Source organism: Dipodomys merriami, unplaced genomic scaffold (assembly GCF_024711535.1).
Source record: "Dipodomys merriami isolate MVZ:Mamm:240054 unplaced genomic scaffold, mDipMer1.0.p SCAF_24, whole genome shotgun sequence".
In the NCBI taxonomy this organism is placed as follows: Eukaryota; Metazoa; Chordata; class Mammalia; order Rodentia; family Heteromyidae; genus Dipodomys; species Dipodomys merriami.
In genome coordinates this window covers 7,206,603-7,223,008 of record NW_027203826.1, presented here as the reverse complement: position 1 = coordinate 7,223,008, position 16,406 = coordinate 7,206,603, and the positions used below count along the sequence as shown (strand labels likewise).

Sequence of the window (16,406 nt, the reverse complement as noted above, 5' to 3'; positions counted from 1 at the left end):
TAATATACTCTCTAGGTTGACTAGGAACCTGTGTCATAGAGGACAATAATATTCTCCAACTGCATGGTTGCCATTCTACACTTACAATTGTCCCTTCAGGTAGGAGGAATCAGGTCTGGCTATGTCTGGAAACTCTTCTGAATAAAAAAACAGGCCATAGTTTGGGGCATTTTATAATTTTCCTAGTGTAAATATTCCCCTCATGGCTTATTTCGAGTTCCAGATCTGATGCCATTAAACATAGCTGGGATGAAAAATGTGTACCTGACTCTCCATGAGGTATTACAGGCCAGTTCCAGCACAGAACCAGGCCATGGTCACTTCTCTGGTCAATGGAAGATAAAGGAAGGAAGGTGTGTCATTTCTGGGATGAAACAGGAATAATACAAAATCCCTTCTTTTATTTATTTAATGGACATTCTTATCTCATTTCCCTCCTGAGGTGACTGAAAATGCTGACAGGGTTCCATCAGCTTGTGTTCCTGACTACAGGAAGAAAAACACACTACCAGACACCACAGATCATTAGTGAGGAACTGACTTGCTTGTGTTAAACCAGTGAGAATTCCTCCTGGCACTAAATAGACAACCTACTGCACTCGTACATTCAGCTAAATTTGACCAATAGAGCTGTTTTGTGTTATTCACTCTTAAAGAATTACAATGTCTTCTACCCCTAAGCATAGAATAAATTCCTCAAAATATGTAGCGCACATACTCATGTACAGCTATATCTGTACCTAAGTATACAAGCATCTTTTATTAATGGGATCTTTCCAATTATTTAATAGCCAGATATTGGTGAGTAATAATAACTGGGAATTTTTCCATGAAAAAAATCTGCCATCATGCATTACCTTGACCCAAGACATGGAATTAATATCATACCAGGGCTCGTCACAGATATTCAGGAGCACCAGTTGAGATTAATTAAAGGGTAGTATCATAACTTCCTGTGTGGTTCTTCATAGACTTGAAAATGATTTTATCGTGATTCCTAAGCAGTGTATGTCAATTACTATTTCTGAAATGTTATCCTGAACAAATGCAGTGTAAATTCATTAGTACACTGTTATAACCAATATAAATATCTAAAACCAAAAGTTTCTACTAGTGTCAGAATATCAATATAATCACATGGTTGGTACATTTCCCTTCTCTACTTGTGAGATTATCTAAAGGCCATCAACCAAATTTACTTAATAGAAACCTGCCTTGTGAGATGTGTTCAATGACATGATCACACTGGTAATCTTAGGCTAATAGAAACATTTTGTATTACCTGAACTCAGTATTCGATATAATCTCAGAGAGTTTCTGTGAAAGAGCATAGGACAAAAGTTGGCCCAGAAGAATTTGGATGGTTATATTCCAATACTCTCTATATAAATACAGCTGCCTGGATGGAAAATTCATATTGCTTCTCAGAAATAAAATCCAGGATTTGTAGCTTCCTTGCAAATGGAAATTTAGGAGAATAAAATAACCTCTTCTGCTTTTAATAAAACTATGTTCTTTTTCAGCATACTTTACCTACATCAGAGGTATCCTAAAACATCTGAGTCAGTTACACAATTATACAAATGAGTTGACTCGTGACTCTGTTTGGTGAAAGTACTCTAATACATCACAATAAAACCCCTGCTGGAGAAACAACAAAAGAAAAGGAATAGACACTAATTGTATTTTAAATCACAGACACAGTAAAGTGCCAAGTGCCAGCACATTAAATATAAGTTAACTAAACCAATTCTTGTGCTTGCTTTCATATACTTCACTGGGATCAACACATTTATTTTTTTACTCACCACCAGTTATAATTTCTTAAGTACTGTGGCAACTATGAGTGACAAAAATCTACTCTTTGGTAACCTAGAAGGAAAAAAAATTCTACAGCAATAAAGACAATATAAGAAAGAAAATAATACAAATGAGAAATACAGGGGGGAAATATGGTTGAAAGCCAGAGGCAGAAAGAGGAGCATGTTAGAGCAGGAAAATACCTGGCATAGTGTGATGGAAGAATTGGCATTTGAGCTGAATCTACAAGTCAGCCTAAAAGAAAGGGAAATTTAGGGAGGCATAACAGACTGAAAAGGAAGCAAAAGGCAAGAAAAGGTGGTTCAAAATTGTATTTGACTAGAGTATAAAACCAAATGATGGAGTATATTAAGGCTCAATTGACTGATTTTCAGTATCTTGCTAAAGTCAAATAATAGATGGCTCTCCATACTTGGGCTAAAAATTGTTTTTTGAGACACTCAAAAAGCCATTATTAATTCTTGCGATACAGAAGACACTTTCTAGATAGCAGAATGCATAGGAGATAGCAGGGAGGAGACATTATCTAATCCCAGACATTTCTCTAGATATCGCATGTCTGAGATGCTTACCACTCTTAGCCAGCCAAAAGGGAGATTCAATGTCAACAAAAACATTCATGGCAAAAGATTCATCTTCATTTTGTTTGCCTCATTCTGATATGCTCTTTTAGATTTTTCACATTGGTGCTAAGTTTATTATTTGTAAGTTATGCTGCAATCTTATCCTTTGTTTAGATGTTACAATTAATTGTAGTGGAGGAGGTATAAAATAGAAGTGGAGGCTCTTTGTGGGGACTAGATATAAATCTAAGATAATATAATAGGTAACATGTCTTTTTAGTCTTCCCTTAATTATAGAGGCTGAATTTGGAGATTCATCTAAGCAGAATTTTCACTGTCTCAGAATTCATCTTTTTATCACTCTCCTCCTTCCCAGACTCATCCTGGTTATTTTTCTGTTCTAATGATCAATTAAATGTGCTTAACACCCATTAAGTAAGTGGCATGGAACGTAGACATTCAGCAAATGTTTACAAAAGAAGCATTAAGTGTAAGATAAAACAACTGTCATGTAATATCCCTCCTCTAGGCAAGAGTTTTACTAGAGGAAACATCACTGGTAGCCATCCAAATCACCTGGAAACAGGTTCTCATGTCTTACAATAAAGTACTAATAATATGCAGGAATAGAATGATATCACTTGTGTTTCAAAGCCATTAACAGATAATTCATGATTCAGAAAGCAGCAAGAAATTACCTCACAGTAGACCTCTAGATCAGGTTACTGCTGACTTATATAGAACTTAAATTCAAATATTTTGAGATAAAGAGACTTAATATTTAATAGTATTTCTTTCTACTAGAATGTCAGACTCAGCACTGATCATCTTTCAGGCAAATTGGTTAAAATACTTATAACGTTAAATTTAAGATACATTTATTTAAGATATCATAACAGGAAAATACTTCCTCACTGCCAGCTAAAGGCACCTAATACATGTTGAGCACAATATGTAAACCCTAAGCACCCAATAAATGCTAAGCACCAACTGTGTATAAGGAACTGCTCATAAAGCAGGCAGATAGGACCTGGTGATCTACTCATTAAAAAAAAAAAAAGGAAAAATCTACCAGAACTGCTTTCTCAAGGCCTTTTCTCTTATCATCCTACCTAATAATATCCACTCAGAGATATCCATACTATAGTTTTGGCTTTTTCCTTATAGGATTTAAAGTTCTGAGTTTTAAAAAATATGATATTCTAGCACTTGAGTGGAGTTGTATTTTTTAAATTATTTTCATTTTGTCACTTTTTAAATAGGAAAATGAACATAGGTATTCTTTCAGAATATGAATGGACTGGCATGTAAAAATGTACCCTTGCATGTTTATAATATATACAATCTCTATACATGTGCACAGCAGTTAGTTCTATCATATGAATGACGAGCCCATACATCCCATTTCTTATGAAGGAAAACTTGGCCAATGAACAACAAAACAGTGCATGAAACATTATCTTTTGCATGAAGTATCTTCATTTGGATTCTCCCCCAGGATTCTGGTAAGTGGTTTACTTGGGAGATGCAAAGGATGCTGATAGGAAGAGGGAAATGACACAGGAAAAAAAAAGGTCAAAAAAAGCTATGCCTTTAAGTCTGTTCTCACAGTAGACAACATGTTTATTCTTTCAAGGATTGAAAGTGTATTATATTATTAATTTATTTCTTCAAGGGCTGAAGGCTATTAATTCCTCAGCTTTTACTTGATCTATAAAAAAAAACCTCTTAGGTACAGCATGGGAGATAAATAAAATGGGAGATAAATAAAACCAGGCCCTACTATAAAGTCTGAGAAGGATGAAAAGTCACATCGAGTATCTGTCCTATTAGTCCACATGCAATCTGCAGCAAAATGACATCTCTGACTTGTGGCATCCCAAACTTCAATAAGTGCTTTCTGTTCTTAACTCTGCCTTGCCAAAACAGGAGGTATTCTTTCACTACAGACTTTTTTAGCATAATTCAAGAACATCAAAACCATTTTGAGAATGAAAAACAATGAAGACAAATCTATAAAATAACAACAGCCAACAGTACTTGAGATCTTGCTTTGAACCAGAAACCATAGTAAATAATTCATGAAGTTCATTTTGCTTTCATTCTCAGACAAGTTGTATAAATTAAAAGCTTCCAGTGTCACTTGACAGAGGAGGAAAGGCCAGGAACAGAGAAGTTCTGCTCTCAAATCAGTACATCTGGCTGAGGGGTTGTGGCAGTTCTCATCAGAGCCGCTGGCTATAACCATTATTCCTCATTGGCTCCAGCTCTGATGGTTTTGGAAGCATGAGGTAGATTGTAAAGATCATCTACAGATTTGATAATAGGAAAATTATTCAAAAATGTTCAAGTGTTACTGTGTGGCATCAATGATGTTCTTGGTCATCAAAGAAACACTACCAAAGTCACGTGATCAAGACCCCTCTTAGCCAGGCACACTGTGTGCATTGCTTTTTGTGGAAAGTGTTTTTCATGAGTGCAAGAGTGGATATAAATAAACTATTGTATGTACTTTGCCAAACATGCCAACGTAAAAATATAAAATAATAAACAGACTCTGTGAAATAACAGTACCTTCACTGTCCACATTCCAGCCTCAGGCTCTTTCACATTCACCACTTTGGCAGAGTTGTGGATATTTAATAGCTCATTCAGGCCGAAGCCCTTTTTTATCAGTTTCCCTAAAAGACAAACATAGAGGTAACAAGAATAATCCTTCTCCTTGTTAAATCTGTCAGCTAATTTAACATTACATAAAGCGAGGGGTAAGACCAGAGTTCAAATAACACAGAAACATTTTTTTTTTACCTACAGTGAAATGTATTCCATATCTAGTGCACATCACCTAGGCATTTACAGCTGCAATTCAAAGTTTTATTTTACTAATATCTGAAATATTCTTAGTTTTGAGATTTGGGGACATTGGAATTGAAGTAACAGCTTCCCTTTTGTTATGTCAATTTGATGGTAAAACAAAAAAGACCAAAAAAAACCCAAAAACAAAAAAGAACCATTGAGAAATGGTAATCATATTTCCAAAACCAACCTAGATAATAATTACAATGCTACCAATACATTAAATTCAAACCCTTGAGATAATTAATGGCAGAGATTGTAAAAAAAGAAAGAAAAGTAAAGAAAAAAAGAAGAAGACCAGAACAACAGGTCTTTTGGGGAATCACTCAAGGTATTACTGACCTCAAAGCTCTTGTATAAAGAGCAAAACTTGAATCAGTTTCCCTACAGCAGAGGAGAAGGCTTTTATCTATCACAGGAATAATTAAAGCTGGGGGTGTAATGAAGTGCATGGTACCATCCCCTCCTGATCTGAGATTTATCTAAAGAATCTAAGAGTTGGAATCTAGAAAGAAAGAAAAAGCAAATTTGGAATTGAGCCACCATTTAGTTATTCACTCTTGGCTTCCTATGGACCACATCTGCTTTTATATAAACAAATAAGTTGTAAGCATTCTATGTTGGAATCCAAAGATTGGCAATCATTGTGTTCCACGGGCTTTGTGAAGCAGTAAGAACATAATGCAGTGGTCCAGGTATGTTTGAGCATCCAGATCAGGAGACTCACAAGCCTCTCCTAGGGAGCACGAACTTTATTGTATTGGAATGTGACTTAAAACAGACCAATCAGTAGAAGTCTTGAAAAAAAAGGTCTTTTGGTATATTTCAATGTGTTAGCTAGTGTGGATCTTGCCTCAAAAGACAACTTCAAATGTCATTGCCTTTTAGGAATTATTTTCTTCTAAGAAGACAAGTTAATTCCTTCCCAGCCTTGGTATTTTCAATAGGTTAAAAAAGTCTACAACATTTACCAAAGTCAAAGTGAGAACAAGACTACTTTGTAATTATCAATAAGTAAAAACATTTCTAAATACAAACATTACAAAAAGTGACATTTGTTGTTACATTGTTTGTCAATATGTCTTGCAATTATCAATCAGCAATGGGATCAAATAGTATGGGTATAAAATAGTATTTAGTTAAAAAAAAGGAAAATTATAACATTCCACTAATAATAAATTTGATTTTTGCAGTGCTGAGCATTGAACTAGGGCTTTCTGCATGCCAGACAATTCTCTACCAATGAGCTGAATCCTGAAACCTAAATTTGATTTTTAACAACTGTCTTCTGCAAAATTAAACCTTATAAAGAAAATGAGCATCAAATTTAGACAGCTGTTAATGAAGTTTTATATGATTCTTTTAAAGATAACATAAAATACTAGCATTTATAGACTAAGTTACTGTGAAATATCTCACCAAATATATCTTGAGTTTTGATTTAATTTTTTCATTGAATATTTAAAATATAGTACGAATCTAATCTGTTGAGTGAAAGAAGGTTTAGCTTTTCAAATCTCATGTTATTTCAACAATAGTAAAGACTATTAAAAAATTCCTTCTAGTCACATTGGAATTGATTGAAATCCTCCACAAACTCAACATTAACTTGACATAAATGAGTAGGAAAGGGCTGGGAAGGTGGCTCAGTGGTAGAGCACTTGCCTTGCATGCATGAGGCCCTTGGTCCGATTTCTCAGCACCACATAAGTAGAAAAAAAAAGCCGGAAGTGGTGCTGTGGCTCAAGGGGTAGAGCGCTAGCCTTGAGCTGAAGAGCTGAGGGGCAGCGCGGAGGCCCAGAGTTCAGGCCCCGGGACCAGACCCCCCCCCAAAAAAAAGTGGGAAAACCTTTTTATTCTGCTATTATCTTTGTCCATGACTATGGGATGGTTGATTTCTCTCACCTAAAGGATTTCGAATTTCAATCATTGGGGAAGGGCCACTCAGAGATACTGTGACCTCTTTGAGGCTGGGATCAAAAGGAATTTTCCAAGTGTTTACAGCCTGTGTCAAATGATCTGTGGATAAGAGGTGAACTTTGGAGGCCTGCACTGCTTCTTCAACCCACTTTAACACCTGTAAGAGAAAAAAAAAGTCTAAGTGACAGCAGAAAGCATTTATAGTTCATACCTACTCTAGTTCAGGGTCTCCAACTGACCACATGACTTAGGCACTACCTGTACTGAGGGGTAAGGTTTATTTCATTTATTAGTGAAGAAAGCTTTTCCTGTGATTTTTTCAGATTCTGAATGAAATGCTGGTTTCATCTGTGCTTAAATGTCAAGTGTTCCCATCAGGAAATAACATTAAACAGAGAAGTCCAACCAGGCATCAGTGGCCTACATTTGTTATCCTTGCTATTCACAGGGCTGAAGTTTGAAGGATCACAATTTGAAGCCATCTCAGGCAGAAAAGTCCAAGAGAGTTCAGTTCCAAAATTTTAATAACCAGAGCAATGTAGGATAGAAATGGTTTGGTTCAAGTGGTAGAGAACCAGCAAAGCCCAGCAAGCCCGTGGCTCCAAGTTTAAACCCCAGAACCAGAAAATTTAAAACAAATTCAGTTTTGAAAAATTAGAAAAGTGAAATGCACATAGGTATCATAAATAGTTTACCATGACTCAAAAGAAGTGACAGGAACTTACAAAAGAGAACAGTAGGGCCAAAGTTATATGGTTGTTTTATTCCATTCTTTCTGAATTTCATTTCTTCTTTGATTTAATTAATAAATGATACCCACTCAGTCAATTGTCAAATCTAATTCTAGCATATTAAATCATTGCTTTGGAACACAATTACATAAAATGTGTTTTATTACAGTACATAATATTATATTAATTTTGAAAAACAACTGCAATATCACAAGATGAAATTTTAGGATAAAAATGAATACAATGAAAAAAGTAACTGTTGTATTTAATGACCACAGGAAAATACTTTAGAACCAATTTAAGAAGTGCATTCTTGTAAACTAGTTATTAGAAAAACTGAGTTACAAGGAGAATTGCCACTTCCCACAAATGTTCTCCAGTATCACAAACAATTCCCCATTAGACAAACAGTGCAATTAACTGATCTTGATACAACTAATTATAAAATCACAATAATCTGTAATCTATTTAATCTGTCTCTGTTTAATGTCTTTCAAGATTTCCTATCATTGAGGACAATTTCTCTGGTACTGAGGCATGAGACACTAAACAAAGCTGAATACAGAGATACTATTAAAATAAACAAAAATAGTTTTAAAATGTCAGTTGAGTTAGACACAAATTAAGTAACCAAGCAACAAATGTTGTGTAATATTGTCCTTCTTTTCAGTGCCTTGCACTTGATAGGCAAGTAGTCTACTACTTCAGCTATGCCCTTTTCTCTTCTTGTTCAGGCTACTTTTGAGATGGAGATCTCGCTTTCTACTCAGTCTTGTTTGGACCTTGATCCTACTATTTACATGTCCCAACAACACCCAGGATGACAAGCATGGGATACAATGTTCAGCTGTTTTTGTTGAAATGTCTCATGAACGTTTTATTTTGTCTAAGGTAGTCTGGAACTTTTGATCCTACTTATTTCAGCTTTCCTTGTAGCTGGGATGAAGCACATATTATACTATTCAGAAGGTCTCACAAACTTTGTACCTATATTGGCCTCAAATAGCAATCTTCCACATTTCCATCTCCTAATCAGTTAGGATAACAAACATGAACCAATCATCAGAACCACCAGCATCCACTTTTCTACCAAAAAAAAAACTCCTTTTACTTTTCTTTCTTTTTTAATTTCCTCAAGGATTAAGGAAAATATTTTTAAATATTACCATAATTAACAGTATTTAAGTTCAGCATAAAACAAATGCTCATTGTTTGAGGTGCTCTGCCAGGTACTTTGTATTGGTGCACACACTTTTAGTCAATATTTAGTAACTATTCATCTCGGAGAGCTATTTAGTATAGCTTTCTTATATGTTTTTCTCATACATGTTTTTAACTGTTGTAGAATCAAAATTCATTTTATTTGTAAGTGTAAAATGAACTTTTGTCTTCTACAAATGGCAAAGAAGACATATGTGCTAATGACAAAGGCAGTTAACTGCAATGGTCACACTAAAATGTTCTGCAATGGGGATTTGTGAGACCAGGAATTCTTTTTTTTAATAAGATTTTTTAATCATGAAAATACCATCTAGAGGGTTACAATTACATGAGCAAGGTAATAAGTACATTTCTTATCCAGCATTGTTGTCTCCTCCTTTGTTTTTCCCCTACAATCCCTGCCCTTCCATCTCCATGACTACACTCCTCACCACCACCACCCCCTGCCAAAGCTGTTAAGTTCGTTTTTCAACATAGCATCTTGTACATCTCGTTTCTATGTGGACCAGAAATTCTTATTGAAATAATCACTGCAAAATTCCATCACCACCTTCCCACATAGAAGATATTATAATGGTATTAGTTGCCTCCAACTCCAAATAAATCCCCTTTTCGTGCGCTGGTTAAGTATTTCAACACTGACTTCACAGACAAAGCAAAATAATCAGGCTATGAAAGACAGAAATATTTTTTTGGTAAATGAAACAGAGAGACAAATTCAGACTAGGTAGCACAGGAAATCTGAGCCAATGCACAGAGATGAAGAGTACAAGTATGTTGGAAGAAGGAATGAGTCCATCCAGCTGCAGAGAAGTGTTCAGATAAAGATAAGCCAAAAGGAGATTGGAAGCTGATCAGGACCAGGCAGTAGATGAGCATGAGATCAGGCTCTGACATGGAGATTTCTTCACAAACTACTGAAGTATTTTAAGTAGAAGAGTGTAGTTGTAGAGGTGGGAGGGAAGGGAGGGTAGGGGAAAAACAAAGGAGGAGGTAACAATGCTTGATAGGAAACGTACTCATTACCTTGCTCATGTAACTGCAACCCCTCTGTACAGCATTTTTACAATAGAAAACAAGTATTTTTTTCTTGCTTGCTATTGTTTCTAACGTATTTATAAGGTGCCATGTAATTTTTTGTTGCTTTGTATGTCCGTTCCCCACAGTATAACCTGTTTTCACTGTATTTGATGTCTGTCTAATTTGGGGAGGGGAAGGGAAAAAACAAATTGTTTAAATAGGGATACAGGTTGACATTACAACAATGAGATGTACAAGACACTATGTTGAAAAATGAACTTTACAATTTAGGTGGGGGAGAGAGGGGCATGGGGCATGGGGAAAGGGGGGAGTGTAGTTGAGGAGGTGGGAGGGAAGGGATGGTAGGGGAAAAACAAAGGAGGAGACTTGATAAGAAATGTACTCATTACCTTGCTCATGTAACTGTAACCCCTCTGTACAGTATTTTCACAATAAAAAACTTATTTAAAAAATGTATTAAAAAATTTTAAAACGAGTGAGCCACTGGAAGTAATCTATCACAAAGAAAAACTTGAAATGTTTCATAAGTGAATTCAACACAAACTTGTACCTAATATAGCTAATCATTTTAAAGCAAGCAATACATTTCTTCACAATTTAATCTTATAAAGCATCTGAATTTTACATATAACATAATACATATACCAGCAAAGTTGTCTAGAGAAGTAATTGACAGTGTTTGAAAATGGATTTTTAATGATCATGCCTACAAAGCTATGAGTGGTTCTTCTCCATAAATATGTCTATATTATTAGCAACAGAGACCAAAATGACAGTAACTAATATATATATATATATAGATATATATATTATATATCTATATATAGATATTATATATATAGATATATATAGATATATATCTTACTAATCACTGTTGAAACTGTCGTGTCAGTATGGGAAACACTTCAAGGATCTGCTTTACTAAAGAGAAAAGATTTTATTAGGATCAGATAAAGCATTTGATAAATGTAACTAAAAATAAATAACCATGAGGATAATGTTATATATGGAACAGAAAAGGGCAAAGGGCAGAGAGAAATTGGATAAAATGGACAGAATTTGTACTTTGAAGGGAATACACACAAGATGGTCATAAATGACTGTCAGTAGAAAAAGACTAGAAAACAAGTACCGCTAAGAGTTGCATGGCATCTCACATTTGAGAAAATGCTATAACTATCAAGTGGAAATGGAAGGAAAGGCGATTTTTATATAACTCCTCCCACAACTGGATATTCCTTCAAATACAACATAGACAGGTTCTGATGCAATGCTAGACATCTATCCAGCCATCCCTTGAAAACTCATGCAAGTCTCTAAGTTGTAAGTGTCTTAGGAAGATGGAAGGAAGCCTTTCTTATATAGTTGCAGTTCCACAAGGCCAGTGTGTTCAACTATGGCAGAATACAAGCAGGTACTGGTTTACTTTCAATATCATTTCCAATTCATCAACATTTATGAGCTTTCACAAGGAGATTACCTTGTATCATAATATTACTGGTTGGAAAAGATATAGTGCAGACTTACATTAGGAGACTCAAATCATTTTTTTAATCCACCCATAAGAAAAATCAAATTGAAAACAGATGCAACTCCTTTTATGAGGAAATACTGATACTACCAACATGCAAAATACAAGCAGATCAAATGCATGCTACGGAATGTATAGAAAATGAGGTTTCCAGTTCCCGGGATGCCAGATATAAGAAAAAAAAGTCTCTTAATTGCCTAACTATAGGGAATGTTCTCATAAGATTGGAAATGATCTATTGTAATGACAAAAGAAATAAAACTAGAATAAAGTAAGTCTTTGGGTTGTGCGCTTCTATCAACACAAAAACTTTTTCAAACCACTGGGGAGCCGTTTATAGTACATTAAAGGTTTCAATGTAAAAGTGGTTCTCAAATGATTTATAGCAGTTTATATGTATGAAGGACCCGGGGGACCACCTAATCCAGCTCCTTAATTTGACAGATGAGAAAACTGATATTGGAAATGAGTTCCTGCGTTTTTCAAAAACCTACTCAGATTGAGTCTGGCTCAATAGTTACATTTTTATATAAGCTCCTTGTTCCTGAAGATGCTCTCAGTGCTCCAAAGACTTTTAAATTGCCTGGACAATAATAGCTCAAAGTAAGCTCATATCGCAACTTAACTCTAGGATGAGGCACTATTGTGCTAAAGCACAAAACCAGTGCAACAAAACACAGGAGTGTTAAACAGAAAGGAAGTTATTTCTGCATACATTTTCAAGAACAGAACTTGAAGGAGAATTTCATTTCGAAGGTCATTCCCTATGGAAGGATTTACAGCCAAAAGAGTTTCTTTTGTCCTCTTGGTGAAAAAGAAAAAATCAAGTAAGGCAATCAACCTGGTTTATAATTATTCATTTAGTTGCTTTAGTTCCTGTTATCATCTGGCTTCCTTCACTAAATTGTAAGCTCTGTGAAGGCAGAAACTATGGATGGTTGTTTTATTACTATTCTCCTTAAAGCTTATATTGTGTGTGGGGCACAGTCGATGCCTGTTAAATGTAATGAAAAATAAAAGAAGAAAAGAAAAAGGAAGACAAGGGATGGAATTTATGTGAGATGTTTGCCCTTAGAGTTCAGAAGGTGCTAAGAGGTAGCATTTGGACCTTGTGTTCATTTGTGACCAAGTCCTTACTAAGCATTGAAATGAAAGGTAAAACTTGCACATGTACTCTAAAATGTAAACATCATGCTGTACGTAAATTTTGTTTCTTTAATTGGTGAACTTGGAGTTTCTAATTCAGAGATAAAATCTCTGGAATTAAAGGTTTTTTAATGTAAAAATGAAATATTTCAGTGCCAATATACAGATTTCTCAAGCCCAATGCATAGAAGAAACCCAGCTGGTATAAAGACACTAACCTATTAAGGGTAGACTTCCCTGGAAAAAAAATACAATATCACCACTAATACTAACAGGTGCTTTCCCAGTTTTTACTGCATACCACATATTTTTAAGAGGCTCGCATTGATTCTCAAACCAGCCTTTGCCATAAGTTCAAATGCACAATTATCTCCTTTTAACAGATGAACCAGTCATACATGCCCAAAGTTCATAAGCCACACACCTTGGAGAAGACACTTGCCTTTTGCTCCCAATAATCTTACTTTTCACAGTGTAGAGTTTTCTTCATTTATCATGATGGAAAATGAGAGTGTTCAATAATGAATCAATACAAAAGCCTTTATGACCACATAGTATATGCTGTGAGAAATTTTTGCAATATTCTGAAACAACCATTTGGGGTTGGTATAGGGTTGCCTTAGCTGACTTTGCTTTTCTCTGACCTGGCTAAGAAAACCATTCTTTTCTGGATAACCAGGAAATTCTTTTGGTTTGGGTTCAAGTTAATTCCTGCCCTGCTAGATGGAACAGAGCCCATAATTCAGAATGTTATTCGGAGTAGCTATGATTTATTGAATTTCCAGGAGATACTATGAAGGAGTGAAAGAGGCACTTACAGGTATTGATCAGAAATATGGACTAGGGGGCTCATGGTAAGAGACACAATGGAACGCTACAGCCATGTTCCCACCCTACCCTTGGAAGACCTTCTCAGAATATAGACAAAGGGAGGTATATATTCATCTGTGAAAATAAATCAAGCTACCAATGCATAATGGCTCAGAATAGAGTCTTAGACAGTTTCCCCTTGCTTGAATGCTAGGCAAGTTTGAAGTGATGCCTTCTCTTCCTTTAACATGTGCATGGTGAAAGCAAATGCACTGGCCATGTCAACATGACAAGAATAGCTTGTGGCAGGCAAGATTTCTCAATATCGGTGAATGTGTTAGCATTTAGATTTCATACAATACCGCTGTGAGTTAGGTTAAAATTTGAGCCTGCTTCTGAGGATGGATTCATGCAGAATACTGACAGATCAAATATTAGAGTTGGCAGACATTAACAAGTTCAGCAAAAAATCTTGTCACATGAGATCTCAAGAGGAGACCTCAGTAATTCTCCAAATACACTCTCCAAATAATATCCATTTATATCACTCTGTGTTTGTTGAGAATCTGTTTGATTCTGGAAATTATACAGTGAGATTTACAAATAGTAAGTGCTCATAAACAAATGTGATTCATGATTCACTGCATAGGTCCTGAATGCTCAATGATGAAGCTATGAAACTAAGAAATTATTTATAAGATTTTTTAAAAAAGAGCCTTTCAGGTAGAAATAAAAGTGTATCCAATTCCAAAAAAAATATGTTGGAAGAAATTAGAAATTGGGAAAGCAAGTGGAGCGCTCACATCATCTATCTGAACTACTCAGGAGGATGAGATCCAGAGGATCAATGTTCAAAGCCAGCTAGAGTAAAAGAAAAAAAAAAGAAAAGAAAGACCACAAAACTCTCTTTAATTATCAAACAAAATCCTGGGCTGGAGATGTGACTAAAGGGTAGACCAGCTGTGAACAAGCCAAGCAAGAGCTTGAGGCCCTGAGTTCATGATCCACCACCAGCAAAAGAGATTTTACAAAAGCAAAAAGAAAGGAAATGAAAAGAAAAAAACTAAAGAAAACACAAAAGAAGAGAAAAAAGAAACCAGGGAGACATTAAATAATTTTATGGTGAAGGCTACCAACCAATCATACTAAGAAATGGGATTGTATACTTTAAATAAGTCCATTTTATATACATGAAGTATATCTTAATAGTGTTCTTACATTTAGAAAAAAAAGAAATTTGGGCTCAGTAGAGACTCTAGACAGTGATGATAGGAAAAGTAACCCTCAGCTTCAACTCCACAAGCACCTACATCTTGTGTAAAACCACCATACCTTCAGCATGACGCAAGTTCTATAATGTACAACAGCTGAAAAAATAGAAGCACAACAGACATATTTGAAGAGTGAACTCATTCCTGCTATTTTAAAGTGTCAAACTATATTTCATTAATTTATCTCCATAAAATTCCTCTGTCATACAGCTTCAGTGTGTTACAAATGATAAAGGAAATTTAGCTTGCCAGCAAACATGCTTTATTTAAAATAACAAAAATGTCCAAGATTGCTTTGATCATTCATTTGCCCATTAAATCCTTTCTTATGTCTGCTTGCCTTCTTGCTTGTTTTCCATAACTTTTATTCTTTCTTTTTTTTTCCTTATCTATTTCAAGGTAGCCAAAGGTCTGTCCCATTTAAGTGCTAATTTTTAAAGGGGAAATCATTGTTCAATACATGAACCATACATTCACAAACAGAAAGAAAGATTCACATACATATGACAGTTAGGTCCGTTTGCTATTCTAAATGCAGAAAAATATCCAAACTATAATTAGGCTCTCCACAAGTTAAAAAAAAATGACCCCTAGATGAGGAGGTACTTGAGGGTTGTTGAAGTTATAGGCTCTTGTTCTCTACTTGTATGAGACATTCATAAAACAGTTAATAAAGCAGGCAGGTATATGAAAGGATATACCATGCAAAGATAAGGTTACTAACCTGGAGTCCCTGCTTCAGAGCCATGTATGAATGCCCTGAAATTATATACAAAATAACGTGTGCATATATACATGGGACTTGGGAGGAGGCCCGGAGTTTGGCCATTTTCTCACAGGAAGGACAGGAGGTTAAAGAACAGCTTACAGATGTAAATTCTCTCTCCCATGGAGAAATCTTTTATGACAATGTTATATAAATGTAACCTTATATCTTAAATTGGGTAAGTTAGAATTGAGATCACTTTACAGAGAAATTCCTCATTTAGTAAAGTTAAAGGCTCTTAAGAAGAGTTGTTTATGGTCATTAAGTAATAAAAAATTAAGAGATTGAGCTAATGCATTCCAGAGTATTAAAATAAATGTTAATTTCTAATGACGATTTTAAAAGTATGCATTGTACTTAATAATATATTAATCGTGAACTTTTATTGAAGGACAGTAAAGATGCAAGATTGTCTGGCTTACAGATGACATATAAAAATCCTATTAGTCCCTTAGAGAATGAAAGTTATCAAGATCTTTCAAAATGTAGACTTCATTCCCAACAATGATGTACTTAGGTTTAGGGACTTAATGTCAACTGAGATATCTGAAAGGGTTGAGAACTTGTTCCTAAGGTAGAAACGAACACATTGAGCCCAAGGGCTGATGATGTTAATATCAGAGCACCTACTGCCTTGGGTTTGCTTTGCCCCACTGGATTTTAGAGGCAAATTGCCTCTGAAATCCAAATCACACTTGGATGGATGCTTTGATGGCTACCATTTAAATA

At 35.2% G+C, this 16,406-nt stretch overlaps 1 protein-coding gene across 1 annotated transcript in view; it reads right to left on the bottom strand.

Moving 5' to 3' along the window:
• The window catches only part of Hmcn1 (hemicentin 1), a 438,323-nt gene that overhangs the window by 255,457 nt on the left and 166,460 nt on the right, over positions 1-16,406 (bottom strand). Inside the window, exons 5-6 of the mRNA XM_070034238.1 lie at positions 7,146-7,317; positions 4,959-5,065 (exon numbers count right to left, since the gene is read on the bottom strand). Of these exons, the coding sequence (XP_069890339.1) occupies positions 4,959-5,065; positions 7,146-7,317 (279 nt within the window). The remainder of the gene's footprint in view (positions 1-4,958; positions 5,066-7,145; positions 7,318-16,406) is intronic.